Source organism: Anomalospiza imberbis, chromosome 13 (genome assembly GCF_031753505.1).
Source record: "Anomalospiza imberbis isolate Cuckoo-Finch-1a 21T00152 chromosome 13, ASM3175350v1, whole genome shotgun sequence".
Classification (NCBI taxonomy): Eukaryota; Metazoa; Chordata; class Aves; order Passeriformes; family Viduidae; genus Anomalospiza; species Anomalospiza imberbis.
This window is the reverse complement of record NC_089693.1, coordinates 19683659-19702677: the sequence shown is the minus strand read 5'-3', so window position 1 is coordinate 19702677 and position 19019 is coordinate 19683659. Positions and strand designations below refer to the sequence as shown.

The 19019-nt window shown below is 43.9% G+C and overlaps 2 protein-coding genes across 5 annotated transcripts in view; both read left to right on the top strand.

Annotated features, from left to right (window-relative positions):
• The first annotated feature begins 326 nt into the window (after nucleotides 1-326).
• On the top strand, nucleotides 327-11520 carry RCN2 (reticulocalbin 2). Of its 2 annotated transcripts, none has more exons than XM_068204425.1 (7): nucleotides 327-486; nucleotides 594-699; nucleotides 3450-3646; nucleotides 6124-6237; nucleotides 6963-7059; nucleotides 8750-8892; nucleotides 10717-11520. In XM_068204425.1, exons 1-7 carry the CDS (start codon nucleotides 385-387, stop codon nucleotides 10867-10869), a joined length of 912 nt encoding a protein of 303 aa, XP_068060526.1. In that variant the 5' UTR covers nucleotides 327-384; the 3' UTR covers nucleotides 10870-11520. The 2 variants fall into 2 exon arrangements, with proteins under 2 accessions (XP_068060526.1, XP_068060527.1); XM_068204426.1 differs by having other exon boundaries at nucleotides 328-486; nucleotides 6136-6237.
• A 46-nt stretch (nucleotides 11521-11566) lies between these two features.
• PSTPIP1 (proline-serine-threonine phosphatase interacting protein 1) overlaps nucleotides 11567-19019 on the top strand; it is a 65166-nt gene continuing 57713 nt past the window's right edge. Inside the window, exons 1-2 of one of the 3 annotated variants that reach the window (XM_068204420.1) lie at nucleotides 11567-11682; nucleotides 12135-12181. Coding sequence is in view for 2 of the 3 variants with exons in the window: in XM_068204417.1 (XP_068060518.1) it covers nucleotides 18014-18046 (33 nt within the window). In the remaining variant the exon portion in view is untranslated. Of the gene's footprint in view, nucleotides 12182-17342; nucleotides 17445-17811; nucleotides 18047-19019 lie in introns of those variants that run through there. The other 2 variants (XM_068204417.1, XM_068204418.1) reach the window with 2 other exon arrangements.

Below are 19019 nucleotides of genomic sequence, written 5' to 3'. Positions count from 1 at the left end.
GGCAGACCAGAAAAGCCTAAGCGAGACAGGCCCGTTCGCGTTCCCGAATCACTCGCACTGCGCTCAAGTGCCACGGCCGGCCGAGCGCGGCCGCGGGCCCGACCCTCCGCCGCGGGCCGACCCTCCGCCGCGGGCCCGACCCTCCGCCGCGGGCCCGACCCTCCGCCGCGGGCCGACCCTCCGCCGCGGGCCCGACCCTCCGCCGCGGGCCCGACCCTCCGCCGCGGGCCCGACCCTCCGCCGCGGGCCCGACCCTCCGCCGCGGGCCCGACCCTCCGCCGCGGGCCGACCCTCCGCCGCGGGCCCGACCCTCCGCCGCGCCCCCCGCCCGCCCCCGGCCCTCTCCCCGCCCCTCGCCGCGGATCGCTCTGGGCGGGCGGCGCGATGCGGCCGCTGCTGCTGGCGCTGGGCCTGGCGCTGGCGCTGGGAGCGGCGAGCGGGCAGCACCGCGCCGAGTACGACCGGGAGGCGCTGCTCGGCGGGCAGGTGGGCCGGGGGCGGGCGGGGCCGGCCGCCGCTCCGGCGGGGCCGCGGGGCGGGCGCGCTCCCCGAGCCGGGCCGGGCCGCTGACGGGGCGGGTTGCTGTGCCGCAGGAGGAAGCGGAGGAGTACGTGCGGCTCAGCCCGGAGGAGCAGCAGCGGCGGCTGGGGAACATCGTGAAGAAAATCGACGCGGACGCGGACGGGCTGCTCACCGAGGGTAACGGCGGGGGCCGGGCGGGCCGGGTTGCTCCGGTAGGAAAACGCGCTCTACCCGTGACACAGCCCGTGGCTCTTGTGCTGGGGAGAATCCCCGTGGAAAACATCACGATCCCTTGCACAGAGAGTTAGAAACACTGCCAGGCTCATACAGAGGCTATCTCCTTGCCTCAGGTTTCTGTTTGACTCCAGAAGAGACCACCGAGAGGGGACCTCACTGATATGTGTAAATACCTAAAGGAAGGGTGCCAAGAGGATGGAGCTAGGCTCTGCTCGGTGGTGCCAACTGCTTGGACAGAAGGCAATGAATAGAAACTCATGCTCAGGAAATTCCACCGGAATATGAGGGAGAACTTCTTTCCTATTCAGAGACTGTGCATTGGCTCAGATTGCCCAGAGAGGTTGTGGAGTCTCCCTCACTGGAGGTACTCAAGAGCCTTCTGGGCACAATCCTGTGCCATGTGCTCTGGGATGACCCTGCTTCAGCAGGGAGGTTGGAGCAGATGACCCACTGTGGTTGCTTCCAACCTGGCTCATTCTGTGATGGAAGGAGTGTGGCCAGCAAGAGTTAGTGTAGGTCAGAGCAGTATCAAGATGAAGATACCTCCTTTGCACTTGTACCTGCTTCTTGCATGTCTGAAGCTACTTGGAATCAAGTGGGTTTCTGTGTTTGTAATCCTGTTATGTGCAAATCAGAGAGCAAGTGTAAGATGGAAAGAAAGTACTGCAGCCATAATACTACATAGCTGTGTTTCAGTACCTGGTGACACCAGGTGACATTGAAGGATCATATTGCATCATAGTACAGTATCAAATGGCTCTTCTCAGACAGGTTTTTGTCAGACTTAGGAGCTACATGGTGAACTCAGCCCCTTTCTTTCAGTACATCATTATGACAATGTTAATTTAATTTTAAGCCTCATTATAAACATTTTGGTTTTGTTCTGCTGTGATTTTGACAAAAAAGTCTCATGTGCGCACACAAAAGCAAAGCAGAATCCTTGGTCAAATGCCAGAACATTATTTCATTAAAATGACACTAAACATACAGGAAGCTTTCTAGGTGAGAGAACAAATGCAGTTTTAAAGACAACATCGACTGTCTTTTGAATGCTTTACACTTTATACACTGAATTTAATCAACTGCACTCTTATTTCAGTGTTCCTGCATGGACTGTGTAGAGGTGAGATAGTCTGTAGCTTCAGTGGGATGGCTAATCCCTGTCATACACCACAGGCAGCTCACAACATGAAGGCTTTAAGGAAAAAAAGTCTATATAAAAATATAGGAATTCCACCCATACTCGATCCTCATGGTGTATATACTGCATCTGATTTTCAGTCTAATGAAAACTTGCCTTCTTTTCACTTCCCAAAGTTAAAACTCACAGTGGAATGTGTTTTTACAGTAAGAAACTTATGGTACTGAAGCTTTTTGAGCTCAGTTATTCTTCAGTGTATTGCAAAGCTCTTGAGAACATCTTCCTTACTGGTGCCTCCATTTGGAGGCTGACAGTGAGAGAAGACAAAATGTATTAATGCTGCTTCTCTAATGTTGGAATATTAATTATTTCTGATTCATGGCAGTGGATATTATGTGGTCACATGGCTGTGCCTCACACCTTAAGTGCTGGGAAATAAACCATTAATTAATGGTGCCCATCTTTAAGAAATGTTGCAGTTTCTTGTAAGGCAGTGCTGCTTTGTGCACAAACCTTGCTGGCACACACACCTCTGCATGTTCAATCGATTCACAGAATCTGTTAGCAAGCTGGTCCCTTTGCTAATATAAATTCAGTACTCAAAATGTATTTAAAAAAATCCCTTGCTACTTTTCCAGGATATTTAAATAAATGTAATAAAGCTGTATCGATGCCTCTGCCAAGAAGGACAGGATAAGATACTTAAGTATTTAACAAATGCTATAAGATTTTTCCTGTGTCAAAGTAGTGATTTCTATAGGACTTTTTTTTAGTCATCTTGACTCTTCAGAGCAGGACTTCAGTTAAGTTAATTAGGATGTGTAATTTTTGCAATTCAGGGAAAGATGTTTTTCCCTTCCAGGCACCTGAAAGTAACTGAGAGATATTGGGAGAATATGTTCTCCCAATCTTCTCTAAATGAAGTAACTTTAATGTATTTCTGTCAGTTCATTGGTATATTAAGTTTTATTTCTTTTAGCTACATTTGTATAAAAACAAGCAGCTAAAAAACCTTTCCAAACTATGTGAGGCTCGATTTCAGCCTCAAGTAAAGGGAAAATAGCACTACATAAGTAGTTAATATTTTATTTTGGGTAATTAAGTCAATGACACAAAATAAAGTGGTTCTTATTTCAGTTTGTGGATTTTTCAAAAGAAACACCAGAGTGATGGGAACAATGTTTTATTGGGGTACCAAATTAAATTTAGAGTTGTCTGAATAAACCATACTCAGCATCATTTTCATAAAGCTCTGGAGAAAAAAGAAATTCTGTGGTGTTGATATTCCTTCAGATTTGAAAAGACAAGGCCACATAACCATTAACAAACCCCCAGTCTGTAGCTGTGATCTATTCCCTCATTCAGTTGCCTTGGAGAAAGCCGCAGCATGGAGCAAACAGGCTGGTTTGCTTTAAGTAACCTCTTGCCTATATGCTTTCATCTGAATTGCAAAGTGTATTCCAGACAGAATAGATCTGTGGGATCTTCACAGTTTTTATGGTGCAGATGATTCTGATTGTCTTTATGATATTTTTAATGTTTTTCACAGATGAGCTGAGCTCCTGGATACAGCAGTCTTTTAAGCATTATGTTACACAAGAAGCTAAGCAACACTTCAGTGACTATGACAAAGATGGTGATGGATTGGTGTCCTGGAAGGAGTATAACTTGCAAATGTATGATCGTGTAATTGATTTTGATGAGAACACTGTCCTGGAGGATCAAGAAGAAGAATCATTTCGCCAGGTAAAATGTTTCAGCAGCAGCTCCTGTGAGCTGTTGGCCAAAGGCAGCAATATTTGTTTATTGTGACGGAACAAGATGGGTAGAGAAAGCAGAGCAGCTGGCATATGGTTAACATGTTATGCTATCTGAGATAAGGGAGTAATTAAAGGAAAGTAGTGGAGTATTAAAGCTGCTTCTGACAAAATAAAAGACACAGTGAAGTGGTACCTCCTGAGTGTATTTTGCTGGCTGAGTGGAGCATAAGTCTACTGACAGTCTTACAGCAGAGCATGGTCTCCAGCCACCATCTTAAAGCCAGGGTGCAATCCACTGGGTGAGGTCTGCAGCCTGACAGGGTCCTGCCCTCAGCAGGGGCCAGCACCACTGGGGCTGGAGCAGAAGGAAGATCTTTAACCCCTTGGTTGCAGTGTTTCAGCTATTCTTTCAGTTACTGCTCAAGCAGTCATTGTGCACTGTCAGTATTGCCTGCTGTAACATTACCTGTCCATTAGAGACCCACAGAGAAAGCAACAGCAATTCAAACAGTTTTAAGCAATGAAAATGCAACTCCCACAGCTAAAAATGGATGTTTAAACACAGAAGTTGTGTGTGAGTCACATCAACGAGAGCAGATGTTTAAGCGGGGAAAGAGGCAAGAGAGGCAGGGAGAAAAGGTTCACCAAGAACCACCACATAGCAAAACTTGTTTCCTTTCAAGTTCCACATTTATAAGAACATGTAAATGTTTCCCAGAAAGAGAATAAGTGTGTTTTTAGACTATTCTGGCCAGAGGTTTATTTTTTTCTGTGATGATTGCTTTGTCTGCTTTTAGTAAAGTAGTAGTAGATAATATAGGATGTTAGCAGAAGTTAAACTAATATAGTGAACAGAGGATTTTACACACTGAAGAAGCAAACTGTAAAGCTTAGAATGTCACATAACTGAATAATTACATAGCTTTTAAATACCACAATACTTCCATAGGAACTTCCAGTCAGAATATTGATGCCATGTTTGAGACATTGCCATCGCAGATACATAGGGAGCTATAAATCTATAAGCTGGGATAGAACTGCTTGCTCATGTTATGGCTTGACTGCTTGCTGCGTTTTCCTGCCTGCTGACTTCTCCAACGTAGATTGTAAATGAGCAGCATTGTACAAGCATCACAGCTCAGGCACCTTCAGCGTTTCCCTTACGTTTTCAAATGAGTGCTCCTGCTCTGATCAAGATGAAAGAGTAAGGTACAGTTTAGAAGTGTCATCAGGTAACCACAGGAGTTTACCAGAAGGTGGCGGCCTTGCTCATCACTTCCCAAAAAGCACTGGAAAACTTACTTTGTTCCTCAGTGGTTCCAGCTTGCATTGCTGTATAGTACTTTCTGTAATCCTTCTGTTTTGCCTTCCTAGTTAAACTCCCAGCTAAGGTCAGCTTTTCTCTAAGAGGACATTTAACTATTTTGCATAATAGTTAAGATCTTACACTTCATTTTTTACCTGTTATGCTCTGTGTTCATCAGCTTAGCCTGATTTTGAGAGAAGTGTCAATAGGTAGGATATAAACCAGAAGTACAATTTCAAATGGTTATTTGTAAAGTGTTTATGATCTCTGATTTACTGGCTACTCCCGTACCCAGATCACTCACACTGATAGCACAGCACACCTAAGGATGGAATTCCAAGAGTTTTATAGTTCACATCGTGTGCAGTTTGAGCAGAGATCGGTTGTCAATGGTGCGGGTCTGTATTTTGTCTAAAGAGATTGTACAAAATGAAACAAGAAAAAAATAGGAAATCTTTTCACATCTGAAAGACAGAAATAAGAAGTGCAAGACATTCAGAAATAAGAACTTACCTGCTCATATCAGATATTATTTCTTTTTTTAATGGCATGCTAATATGTATACTTAAAAGAGTTTAGAGAAGTGACTTCTGTTTAAAACGTTCATGTGTAATGGACAGCAGTCCTGTAGTAAAGGAATCTGGCCTTAAAATGGCTTCAGAAAAGACATTTTACATACATGAACTTTCAAGACCTTCTCTGAACTACAGACAGCCCTTGACATAAATAAGATGTAGATCCAGAAGGTTAAATGTCTTTAAAATGTAAATTTTGGAATTTGCAATGGCTGCCATTAATTAAAATCACCGTGCTCCAGTTTGTATTTGGAAACAAAATTTTGGAAATTGATGACTTTTAGAAGAGGATGCACATATCAAAATGAGAATTCTCAGTGTTTTCATTATCTCTCTTTGGTTCATTTTAAATGTCTCCTTAAATTGAAAAAAAGCACGTTTTTGCGATTCTTAGAATAAAACCACCTCAATTAAAAGTGTTGTTATTATTGCACTCAGTGAGCTATTTTTAGTGAAAATTTAACATCCATATAGTATGAGTAGGTAATGTGAAACAATTAATATCCTAATGAGCTTACAGCCAGCTACTATTATGCTGTTTTTCCTTTCCAGTAAGGGCTCTAACTAAATCTATTTTCTAAGCTTCATTTAAAGGAGAAAAAACGTTTTGAGAAAGCTAATAGAGATGATGTTCCTGCTCTAAATGTGGATGAATATATTGCATTCGAACATCCCGAAGAAGTGGAGTACATGACGGTAAGATTTAGGGGAGCATCTTTATCAGCCTTTGTGTGTAGGTCTTTTCAATGTGTGTCCTTAGCCTCCGTGCCACAGGAAGTGGAGCAGTTACGGATATGGCTTGGACAGCCCAAATTAAAATCAGGTAATGTCTTGTGGATGCAGTGCTGGAGGTCAGGAGCTGGAGCAGGAGTTCAGTGCTTTTCTTTGAAATCTGTTTCAAGAACTAGGATTGCACAAGTGTCCCCAGCTTTGGGGACTGGACTGACTTAGCCACCTCACAGATCTGTTGGGCTGCAAATCCATCAGTGAGATTTTAGCTTTTAGTTTTGGCTCTTTGGTGGACAAAAGACCAGCCAGTTCTCCTAACAATTCAATTAAGTTGCAAAAATGCAAATTAGTGAATCCACCAGATAAGAAAAGAAAAGTGAAATTGGATGATAGAGCTTTGTACATATTCATGTTTTTCAGCTGCTTTTGCAGTTTTGAATTGTGTTGAAGGATTCCAGCTCTGTGGACACCTTTCAGATTTGGTTTTCATGAAATCTGACATTCTAAACTCTTAAGGACAGATCTGTTTTATTGCACGGGAAGCAATTACTGCACTAGTCTGCGTAAAACACAAAAAGAGATTTGAAATGGGGGAGTCTTTCATTTAAGGAATACATCATTGCTCTAAAATGATTCAGTGCTGTTTCTTTGATCATGAGTCACTAATTTTGCTCTTTGTATGTATACAAAAGGACTTTGTCATTCAGGAGGCTTTAGAAGAACATGATAAAGATGGTGATGGATTTGTTAGCCTGGAAGAATTCCTTGGTGATTACAGAAGAGACCCAAGTAAGGAAAAATGGGAAGGGGCATGAAAGAGGGAATTAACAAAAACTTTTGGAATGGGGAGAATTGGATGCGCCTTTATTTTCAGCTTTTCACATTAGATCTACAGATTCTGAGGAAGATTTTCTGTCTTACAATAATTCTGTTTTCTGGTACTGGGCATAGTAGACTCCTTATTTCAGTCTGCCTCACGTGTATTTGGTGGTGGTTTGTGTGTAGCCCATTCCACAGTTTCCTTGCAAGTTGCTTCTTGTTTTCTGAAAGACCGAAGTAAATTCCTGACCACAGAGGATGCAGCTGGAACAAGGCTGTAGCCGTATTTGCCAGCTGAACACATCTGCAGATCCAGCTAGCAGGAATGAAGGGCAAACTGCCCTGGCCTTCATCAGCCTGAGCAGGCAGCTGCAGCCTTGCTTTGGAAGGACTGAGCTGAGTGTGTTGTGAGAGGGATGGAGGGGAAGTGTGAGCAGTCGCTTCGCTGTTCCAGGTATCAGCAGCCTGATTGCTGCCTTCACTCTTTGGTTGGTTTGGGTTGTTTTTTTTAACAATCTTGCCCTTCCTTAGACTTGATCTGTTCCTTCTTTAGTAAGAAGAAGGACACTTACCTGCTGCTTACCAGTGTTTCTCAATGAGTATTTTACACACTGTATTTGATTTGCTAAAAGCTAAGGCAAATAATTCTTCCCATTCCAAAAAGCCCAGTAACTTCAGTTTTGTGGAAAATCTGCTTGTCCCAAAGGAATGCTAATTCTGAATTGCATCCTAGCTGGGGAGAATTGTGTAAGCCACATGAGGATATGGAGAACCAGGGGAATAATCTGTTTTCCTTCACTCTAATCAGTCACCTGGAATTTCACATTTTATAACCATCTTTTTTTGTCAGAGCCAGTAAAAACAACAGATCTCTGATGCAGCTACAGGGTTCTTTATCTTTTTCCTGCTCTAACGTGAAAGAAAGCTTTTTCCAAGCCAGTCAATAAAAAGTTGTTGGAAAGGAGTGAAATTGTTGCAGTAATAGAGAAGATAAAGCTTTGTCATTACAACTTGTTAGCAAGACTTGAGAATTAGCTGTGATTGTACAAACTACTTCAGCTTTTCTCTCCTGCAGACAGTGTTCCTGCAGCACTCTTTAAAATGACTAATAGGCTGCATGGGGGCTCTGATTCATAATTAGCTCATGATTTGGAGCAACAGTGTATGGTGAATTGTGACATAAAGGGAAAATCTCCTTGCAAAACCAAATGTTAGAAAGGAAGGAGAGACTTCACTTTTTCTTCTTTAATAATAGAATTGTAATTATTTTGAAACTGTTACTTACCTGCTTGTGATACCTGTCACTTTTGACTTTCATAAGGCTTAGAAAGCAAGTTCATGCTTGTCTGCAATGTTTATAATTTTGATGAATTACTTCTCAATTCCTTGAAGAGTTAAAGACAAGTCTAAGGTTACTGTAGGCTGCAGGATGCAATACCTGTACATCGGGTAACTATAAAACAAGTGTGCAAACAAATACTGACAGTAAATGAAATTGCTTTCCCTACTTTCTTCTGCCCATTAAGGTTTGTTTTCTGTTTAGTGACATCACTTTTAGGTAATGTTTTATGAGAATAACTGTATTTACTTAGGAGAAAAGATGAAAACCTCTGCTTTAAAGTGAAGAGTAGCTTTAAACTTTACAATTGTGTCTTACTAGCTGCAAGAGAAGATCCAGAATGGATACTGGTTGAGAAGGACCGGTTTGTGAACGACTATGACAAGGATCATGATGGAAAACTCAATCCTCAAGAGCTGCTGTCTTGGATAGTACCCAACAATCAGGGTATTGCACAAGAGGAGGTTCGTGGTTTGACTGCTGGATAGGTTTTAATTACTGCAGGAGAATTTTGAAGAATCACAGCGAAATGAGAGAAGCATTCAGATTTAGTCTTTGTTATTGAAAAAATCAATATCAATAGATCTTTGCATGTATTTTTAACTTCTTTTCACTTTGACAAGGAATGCAGGTCCTTTAACTGCATTAAGCAAATGTGAAGTTCCTATTAATTGTGTAAATGTTTGTAAATTAACAAAGTGCTTTTGTACATGTTTAAATAGCTTATCTGCTTTGACTCAAGGGTACAGAATTTTAATAAGTCATTTTTTAGTTGTTGTAGGTAAATCTAATGAAATGCACTACCTAAAGAAGCTGCATAATTTTGAAATAAGAAATTGATTGTAATTCTTCTAACTGGATAAATCATCATAATTGTAGAACTAAAAACTTGTTTTAAGTACAAGAAAATGGAAGTAATCTGTGATTCAAGATGGTGTAAAGCAAACTTTGATGATGCTAATTAAAATGGTTTAATCAGGAGTAGAACAGATAATAGCTTTTAAGTGGATTCTCCTTTTAGCTTATTTTTTTGTGGCAGTTTTCAGTCCCTGATTGCAGTAGAGAGGATTTCTGCCTTTCTTCTAGTAACTTCTCAGTTAAATTTTCCATATCTTTGCTTTACCCTGGAGGATTTTGGTGTTCAGAATGGCAGGAACACCAGTTCTTCCCATGGCCTCATGTTCCTGGGGAAGAGAGGCACCTCCCTGTGTCAGACACACGGACACGCAGCCCATGTGCTCAGCTGCCACCTGTGCCCTGTCCTCCCTCAGCTGCCACCTGTGCCCTGCTGGGCTCTGGGGCCAGGAGCAGCCCTGTGGCGGCGGCGGCGGCGGCAGCAGCAGCCGCAGCAGCCCTGCGTGCTGCCTGTGGGACCTGTCGGGTGCCAGCTGTTCCTGGAGTGTTGCTGTAAATGGGGATCTGTCAGCCTTTGCATGGCCTTTTCTGGCTGTGGTCAGTTCCTAGTTCACAGAAGTAGCACTGTTCTGACATGAACTCTGTGCTGCTGACTCTGTTCATACCTGTGTTAGCGTCCTTGGTTTGGGGGTTTTTTTTTAAGCTCTTCTTAGCTATTTTTCAGATTTTGGCTTACAGCAAGGCCATGCTGTAGTAATAGCTCAATTCTGCAACTAATAATTTGTTTTATTTGTTTCTCTAATTTGCTAGTTTTTTCTTTTGGGTAATATAAAGGCTTAGCAAAGTCACCTGTCCTAAAGAGAAGGTAGAATTGATTTCAGTCATAAATTGCTGTTTGAAGTCTGAGTATCACACTTCCATTTTGGCATTTCAAAATGACTTGAGAAACCCAGTAGTTAAATAACATTAAAATAGAAAAATTACTATCTATTCCATTTTCAGGAATTGACATGTGTTGACCAAGATGTTTGTCATACTAATCTTTCAGCTTTTGCCATGCAGAGTGCTTTTAAAATCCCCTTGGCTGACGTTAGTCCCCGTTATTTTTGGCTCAGTTACACTGAGCCACACCAATCAGGAAAAGTAGGAACAGAAGGATTCTCTAAATCGCTGTATTTGTAGATGTTCAGCAAATGAAAACAAAGCCCATGTAATACCAGGACTCCTGTTTCTCAGAAATAAGAGGTGCAGCAGAGCTGCTGCACAGCCTGTTAGCTTTGAACTGTGAAATACTGGTGAATGAGCTACAACTAAAATACTCTGCATTTGGTTCTTCATTTTACTGCTAAACTTCCCTCTTTTTATAATGTATAAATAAGCAAAAATCGGAATTGTTTTAACTTGGTGCATGTGGTGGTCTGTTTCTTTCACAGGCTCTGCACCTCATTGAAGAGATGGATTTGAATGATGATAAAAAACTTTCTGAAGCAGAAATTCTTAAGAACCAGGATTTGTTTCTTAACAGTGAAGCAACAGATTATGGTAGGCAGCTTCATGATGAACGTTTCTACCATGAAGAACTTTAGATTATTTATTTTGTAATATTTTTTTCTTCCCTTTCTTTCATTTGAAGCTTTTGTTAAAAGCACTCATCAGCTGCATTGCAAGTTTCATGCTGTAATTACAGTACAGTAATGTTTGTGTAAATCATTTGCACTCAAAATTAAATTGCCCTCCTGCAAACTTCCTGGGCCTCTTCTAGCCTTCAAAATTAATTTGAAATACCTGCTATCAAAATTCTGTAGTGTTGGGAAATTAATTACTTCAGAGTAGTACTGTATTGTGAAGAGTTGTTATACTGTACTTGAAGAAAATGGTGAATTTAGGTGGTTCTGAAAGAATGCAAAATATAGTAACTGAGACTACTATTTTTCTAATCAATTAAATTAGGGCAGAGTGTGGGGAAGGTGGGGGGATGTTTAGAGTTAGTATTGACTGTGTTTTGTTTAATACCTTTGGAGAAATACTTACATAAATGCCTCAGTTGTTTAAGAGGTTTCTACTTGATTTTGAATGGTTTCTATACTGTGTTTTACTCTATCATAAAACTTGCTATTTTTACATCAATAGACAAGAATTATTTTTAATGTACAGTTGTGAAGAGCATTAGCAATGCAGTGATATTTTACTGTGTCAAGATCTTCTTCATTTGTTGGATTAAAACTTAAAATGTTCTATCTTTCTGTGTTTTGTACATCTTTTTCTCACCTTGGGTCGCTCATAGCAGCTCCTGGAGATGTGAGCAATGTGCATAATGTCCAGTGGCAGCATTCTTGGCTTTACTAACCAGAGATGTGTCATCTTATCTGGCTGCTAAAGAAGATTCAAAAAAAAGCAAGGTGTGCATTTAGCATTTTCTGGGCAAGTTTGCAAAAGCAATTGTGTTTATTTTTTGCTTTGTGGTATATGGAAGGCTAAAGCGTCAAGGCATTGCATACGTAATATTTGTAGTAATAACCTCTAAAAGTCAACCTCAGCTGAAAGCTCCACAAGTGAGTGCTGTCCCATTTTGTGATTATTTGAAATGAGGGTTAATGAAGGGTTAATGGCACTACAGGTTCAGTGTAGGAAAGTCCAAATATTCACTTCTGTCTCCTGGAAAGAAATGAGCTGAGTATTCCAGACAAAGACAAAGCCTCACAGAACAGCTTGTGTGGAGTGTGTTAGGGTTTTTTAATTCCTATATAAATAACTCTTTTAATGCTCTCACAGTGTTCTCCCTGACTAATGTTTTCCTTCCTCTCAGCTCTATGGAGTAAAAGCAGCTAGTTCTGCCTTGTTTTTTTCCCAGGATACCACCTCTTAATTTTGCTCAGAATAAATGGAATTCCTTTTGGGGTAAGTGCTGATGTGTCACCAGTAGAAGATTAGAAATTTTGATTCAAAGCAAAACCACGTATACTATATTCTTAGATATCAAAGTAATAGAAATTCAAAACACTTTTTCAATTTTAGTGGTTGGATTTTTTTCTACACATATTTTTTAATGTCAGTTCCTTGGGAATGTGAGTACAGCTCTTGCCATAGTGGTGGTAAGATCTGATTCTTAAAAAAAAGTAGTTAATAAATCCAGTGTGCCCAGGAATATTAAACCAAACAAAAAATATAAACTGCCTGGTGATGTTTCTAAATGAGCACATATGCAGAGTATTGGCTAAAATAGGCTGAAGCAAGCTGAAGTGTTGCTTCCCATGATGCTAAACAAGTCCCTACTGCTGAGGAAGGGACATTTGGTCCAGAGGCAGACCTGCTGCAGATGATATGTTTGGGACACTGATCCAAGGGTCCTTTTGAGATATAGAAAACTCCTCAGCAGCACCAGCATTGCCTGTTTGGCTAATGAACGTGCAGTACTTGCAAATGAGTAGTGACTTGCTTTGAATTAAGGCATGGAGAAAGCCAGTGTATTGATAAAGCATTCAAAAGGTGCCAGAGAAATTAAAAAAACATCTTTCAGCAGTTACCTGAATTTATGACAAGAAGAGGGGGATAAAAACCCAAATAATTTCATTTTCTCTTTCACAAAGTACTTCTGCTTTTCTCCCAAGAACAACCTGATCCTGTTTGTGATATTCAAGGCCCCAATGACATGGCACTTCTCCACAGTTCCCTTTTTCCTTTGTTTGCCTTTGAATCATTTTCAGGGGTACTGATAGTTTAAACCCATACAGAGCACAAAAAGACCTCACATTTCTATGATACAAACAATTTTATTATATACAAAAGTATCACAATGTTAATTCTAGAGGAAATCTATTCATGTTATTTATGATTATGGCAAAGGCTGATGATCTTTCTCTTGGGTAAAACGGCAGAACAGGGTCCACCTTTCAGTGATGGCCTCTATTAGAAACTGCTATGAAATGTTAGATAAGAGGTAAGAACAGAGCCTGTGCAATCAATCTTTATATCAGTTATGGATTTTACTGAAGCAGAATGCCAGCAGGACTGTCTTGCACAGTGAGGCTGCTTTTGGAAGGCTGTTCCAGCAGTTCCCTCTAACAGGAGCAGAGGGAGCTGAGTTTCAGGGCTGAGCAGAGCCTGCTGTGCAGTCTGGGCCGTGCTGAAGCAGCCTCTAGCTGCAGCCACAGTGGCCCAGAGCAGCTGGAACAAACCAAGCCAGGTGTTCAGAGGCTGCAGTTTCAGTTTCCATGGGAACACAGGCTGGCTCCTCACAGAAGGCAAGGTGATTTCAACATTTTTAATGAGTATGATTTGGGCTAATTTGCAAGCCCCTGACATTTCCTACATGGAAATGCGGAGATCCATTCATATGGAATTAGAACAGTGGGCAGAGCTCAGCTGCTGAATCGTGTCTGTTTTAGCCATGGTTTTTCTCTGGCAGTGGTTTCCTTGCTGCTCTGTCCCCAGGCTTTGGGGCTCAGATGGACACCAGGAGCTGCTGGAGTTTGGACATGGCTGCACTGCAGCCATTGTTTGAAGCCCTATCTCAGATGTAACGATTCTGGAGGCTGGGAAGAACTGCCCCAGTGCCTTCCAGTCTCCATTGGCATTTCCCAAACCACCATTCTAAGGGATCACAATATACGCGAGGACTTCTGAACAGTACAGCCAGCTCAACATTTGGATTAGCTGAGTATTCAGCATTTCTTTGTCTTCTGCCTTAATACTTTCCATGGACTCCCTCATCCTCTTGCTATGTAGAATAAAAGGTTTACTGTCTCCTTGATCAGGCTCCCCAAAATCAGAAACATTTCCTTGAAGAATGTCTTGCTTGGCGTCCTGGATGACCACAAAAATGTTTGTAGATGCTATTTTCATATTTTGCCTACTGTCAAATCCAAACCTGCCACCCAAATCCCTGATAAAAAGCTTTGCTCAAAGTAGTATATAGTTAAAAATTAAATGAAACTTCCATTCTAAAGAATGAGAAAATTTGAGGGTTTTTAAACAATTTTTTTTTTAATCAGACTTATCCTCACTTTTTACTACAGAATGGATTCAAATGGTACATTCTGCTGCAAAACAATTTAATAACTGGGGGAAAAACCCCCAGGAAGTGTGTTCTTGGCATGATCAAACAGAACACCTGATTTTTAACCTCTAAGAGCAGTGGTGGAAGGAGATGCAGTGGCTGTCAGGGAAGTGTTCCACTTAAGGCTCCTTGTTGCCACTGCTGGATTTCCGAGTGAGCCGGTCAGGTCAGGCTAAAATCGCTTTAATGCTGGAGACAGGATCGGGACAAAACGCAGCAAAGCGGGCGCCCAGCACCAAGGCGGGTGCCCGGCACCAAGGCGGGTGCCCAGTACCAAGGCAGGTGCACAGCACCAAGGTGGGCGCCCAGCACCAAGGCGGGTGCCCGGCACCAGGCGGGCGCCTGGCGCCAAGGTGTGTGCCCGGCACCAAGGCGGGTGCCCAGTACCAAGGCAGGCGCCCAGCAGCAAGGCAGGTGCACAGCACCAAGGCGGATGCCCAGCACCAAGGCGGGCGCACAGCACCAAGGCGGGCGCACAGCACCAAGGCGGACGCCCAGCAGCAAGGCAGGTGCACAGCAGCAAGGTGGGTGCCCAACAGCAAGGCGGGCGCCCAGCACCAGGGCAAGTGCACAGCAGCAAGGCGGGCGCCCAGCACCAAGGCGGGCACACAGCACCAAGGTGGGTGCCCAGTACCAAGGCGGATGCCCAGCACCAAGGCGGGCGCCCAGCACCAAGGCGGGTGCACAGCACCAAGGCGGGCGCCCAGCACCAAGGCGGACGCCCAGTACCAAGGCGGGCGCCCAGCACCAGGGTGAGTGCACAGCAGCAAGGCGGGCGCCCAGCACCAAGGCAGGTGCCCAGTACCAAGGTGGGCGCACAGCACCAAGGCGGACGCCCAGTACCAAGGCAGGTGCCCAGTACCAAGGCGGGCGCACAGCACCAAGGCGGGTGCCCAGCACCAGCAAGCAGCTCCGGTCGGGCGCGGCTCTGCCCGGGTGGCCCTGACGCTCCGCGCGGTTCATCCTGATCAGCCGGGCCCGTCACCGCGCGGCCAGCCAGCCAATAGCGGCCCGGGTCCGGAATGAAGGTAATTCGTTGTGTTTCGGTTGTAAGATTGGCATTATGGAGTACTGCGAGGCCTTCGGGCCAGCTGTTAGCCACCACAGCCTTGAAGTCCTGTTCCTGTTTAGAGCAGAGGGGACACAGAATTGTGTCCCCCTTCTAAAGGTCTGCACAGCCCAGTGCCCCATGGACATAACCCAGCACCACCGGGACCTGGGGGCAGGGACCCAAACGGACCCAAATGTGCTTTGTCACAGCCGGGGCTGGGACTCACACCAGGCACTGTGACAACTCACCCAAGTACCCCAGCTGGAGAGCTGCTCTGGGCTGTTCTGAGGAGCTCACCCACAGCACAGAGCGAGCTGCCTGTGCTGATGGCGTTGGAGAGCGCATCCCTGGGAGGTGACTGTGCTGCACCAGAGCTCTTGGGTGGGATGGATGCAGGCACACAGCCCAGCCTGAGGTTCAGTCAAATAATTGGCTTTGTGGCTGAAGGCCAAACTAAAAATAACGAGAAAGTAGCATAACATTTTAGAGGGTAAAACACACTTGGTGCATTTTTATGAACCCAAACAGCAGCAAAGATGGTTTCAAAACACAGCTGTAACTTGGAAATAGTAACAGGAAACATTTAAGTTGGAAGGAGTGAGATAAAACACTCTAAAAAATATGCTTTTCTTTTTGGATACAGATCAAGTATGACTAGTGTCCATGCCCTCAAAATACATTTTTTTCAAGGAATTTTCCCTTCTGGAAGAGAGCTTCACTCCTTTCTCCTCAACACTGTCTGCAAATGAATCCTTGCATTTCTCCCACTCTCATGGAATGATACTTTCTTCCTGCTACACTTCTGACCTTCCAGACTCTTGTCTGCCCTCCTCTGCTTGCACTTCATTTTCCCTCACAAGGTCCCTGCACATTCCCAGTCTTCTTCAGACCATCAGGAAAGAACCTGGAAAGAAATTCTTTTAAACACCAGCTACAAAGTGCCCATGGAGTGAGTAGGGGTAACTGCAGCCCCCAGGTGTGCAGAGCTCTCTGAGCAGAGCCCCGAGTCCTGCTGGAGCCCAGGGAAGTTGCAAGACTTCCCCACTCCAGAATGATCTGCCCGGAGACTGCTGCTGGGGGGCAGCAGGAAAACAGCAGCACCCAGAGCAGTGTCAGTCAGGCAGCTGGGAATCAGTAAGTCCTGATGTGGTCTTGGTGTGGACAGACAGCTTTCACATAGGCAACCACCACAGGAGTATTTTTCTTTTTTCCTTTCCTTTCCTTTCCTTTCCTTTCCTTTCCTTTCCTTTCCTTTCCTTTCCTTTCCTTTCCTTTCCTTTCCTTTCCTTTCCTTTCCTTTCCTTTCCTTTCCTTTCCTTTCCTTTCCTTTCCTTTCCTTTCCTTTCCTTTCCTTTCCTTTCCTTTCCTTTCCTTTCCTTCCCTTCCCTTCCCTTCCCTTCCCTTCCCTTCCCTTCCCTTCCCTTCCCTTCCCTTCCCTTTCCCTTCCCTTTCCCTTTCCCTTCCCTTTCCCTTTCCCTCTCCTCTCCTCTCCTCCATCCCGAAAATGCGAGTGAGTATTTAAAACCAGGTATTTAAGAATGATTAAAACATCCTAAGGAGGTGAACAGAGGCAACCTCACCTGCAGGACAGGGGATTGGAGAGGGTTTCAGGGAAGCTTTAGAAGTGTTACCCTGTGCTCAGGTATTTGCAGCTGTGTTATAACAACTGGAGGAGCTGATTTGAGGAGCTGCCTGAAATACCTGGTGTCAGCAGTGTGCTGAGTGTGGTCTGGGTGCTGCTGCTTCACTGGTCTGTGAGGCTTCGCTCAGGTCCTGGTGCTAACAAACTCTTAGCTCTCTTCTTTTCGAAGACTTTGGATTTCACTTCTAAATTTCACATATCTTGCATATTCATATGAACATTTATGTGAGGGCATGCAAATCAGGAGCGTTCTCTACATCAGCATCCAGGTATCTAAATGTGTGCAGACACCTGCACACTTCTCAGGGTTCTTAATTTAACCTGAGTCCTGAAAAGCCTTTCCAGCTGCAAAATGCAGCTTTGAGCTAAGTTTCCTGTGTGCAAAGGCATGGGCCTCTGCCAGCCCCAGAAGGTGCTGCAGAAATGGGGCTCCTATGTTTCTTTTGCTTCTTTTTCTTTGCAAGACCACAGCATTAGAGAATAGCTTGTCTCTATGTATTGTGCTGGTTTCTTTTGCACTGTAATTGTTCTCCCTCTTCCTTCAGCTGATCAAATCATATCATTGAACTTAGTGCCTTTTTTTTCCCCCCTCTATTTTTTTCCTGTCTGCTCACACACACCCATGGCAAGGAGCAGCCTGACACCATTTGACATCTCCTTGCTTCCTCATTTCAATATTAACTGTTTACCAGAGGAGAAACAGGTTTGGGGTGCGGGTGCTGAGCACTTGCCTGTCTCTGTGTGTGAGCAACAGCTCTTTTGCCCTCTGTCCCTCACAGCCACAGGTCATTTCTCTGAGCTGCCTGGAACAGCCCCATGCTATTGGCACCAGCCTGACTTCAGGAGGGACAGGTCTGTGGATGTGCTGCACTCTCTGCTTGGGCTGGGGTGCAGTGCCAAGGCTCAGAGCTGTGCCTGCTGCTGCTCTCACCCCACAACGGACTTGCTGAAGGATTCCTACCCCTCCACAGAGCAATAATAATGACCCAGCTGCAGTTTAAAGATGCTTTTTGGGTAAGTGAGCATTTACTATGTGTTTCCTATATTCAATGTATCTGTATTTTAAAATCTTTTTTTTTAAATACAGTTTGGTTCTGTATATAGTTTAAAACTAATTTAATGCTGTTCTGTGTTCTCAGTTTAGTTTAGTAAAAATCCAAATTTGTCTCCAAGCAAAAACATAGTGTTTGGTAGTGTAAGTGTTTGATCCTGGGCAGAAGGATGCAGTGTAAAGAATATATCCAGTTTCCATAAAACCACTGACATTCCCAGGTCCTGCACTACGGCCAGAAACCTCTTTTGAAAGGGACATGGGTTTGTCTGTGTCACAGTGCTAAGAACCTGCTTGCAGTGAGTGTCCTCAGCTCTACAAGTGGCTCCCAGAGCAGGTGAGCTCTTGCTAATTATAGGCTGAATTCCCTCCTGTTTGGTGATGAGCAGAGCCAGCAGCTGTGAGCAAAATGCTCCTGCTCAGCTCCCTCCAGGCTCCCACCCTGCTGCCAGGAGAGTTCCCAGGCATGCAGAGCCCAGGAGCTGTGAGGCAGCACAGGTTAGGAAGGGCCAGCAGTGCCACTCCACAGCTAAGCCCAAACTCACAGCTGAGTATTTGCTAAAACCAGCAAATACTGAAACGAGGAGATCCTCTCCATACTTGTTATTTGACTTTTGTTTGAAAATCCTTTTTGTCTTCTGTTTTCAAGCCCTTTCCCTGCAGTTACAAGGTAAAAGGACCTTAGTCATTTCTCTATGATAATCTGAGGTTCTCTTGCAATTGGAGAATGAAAGTTCAAAATCAAAATTCTAACATTGCAGAGTTAAGTAAACAGGATGTTATGTGGTTGCCTCTTTTCTGGGCAATCATTTATCCAGCATCGAGGACTGACTTAAAGAAAGACATAAAGCTATATGAATTCTTCCTGCCATTGCCTGGCTGTTCTTTCTGCTTGTGGTCTCTTTCTCTCCACCCACGCTTCAGGGTAAACCCTCT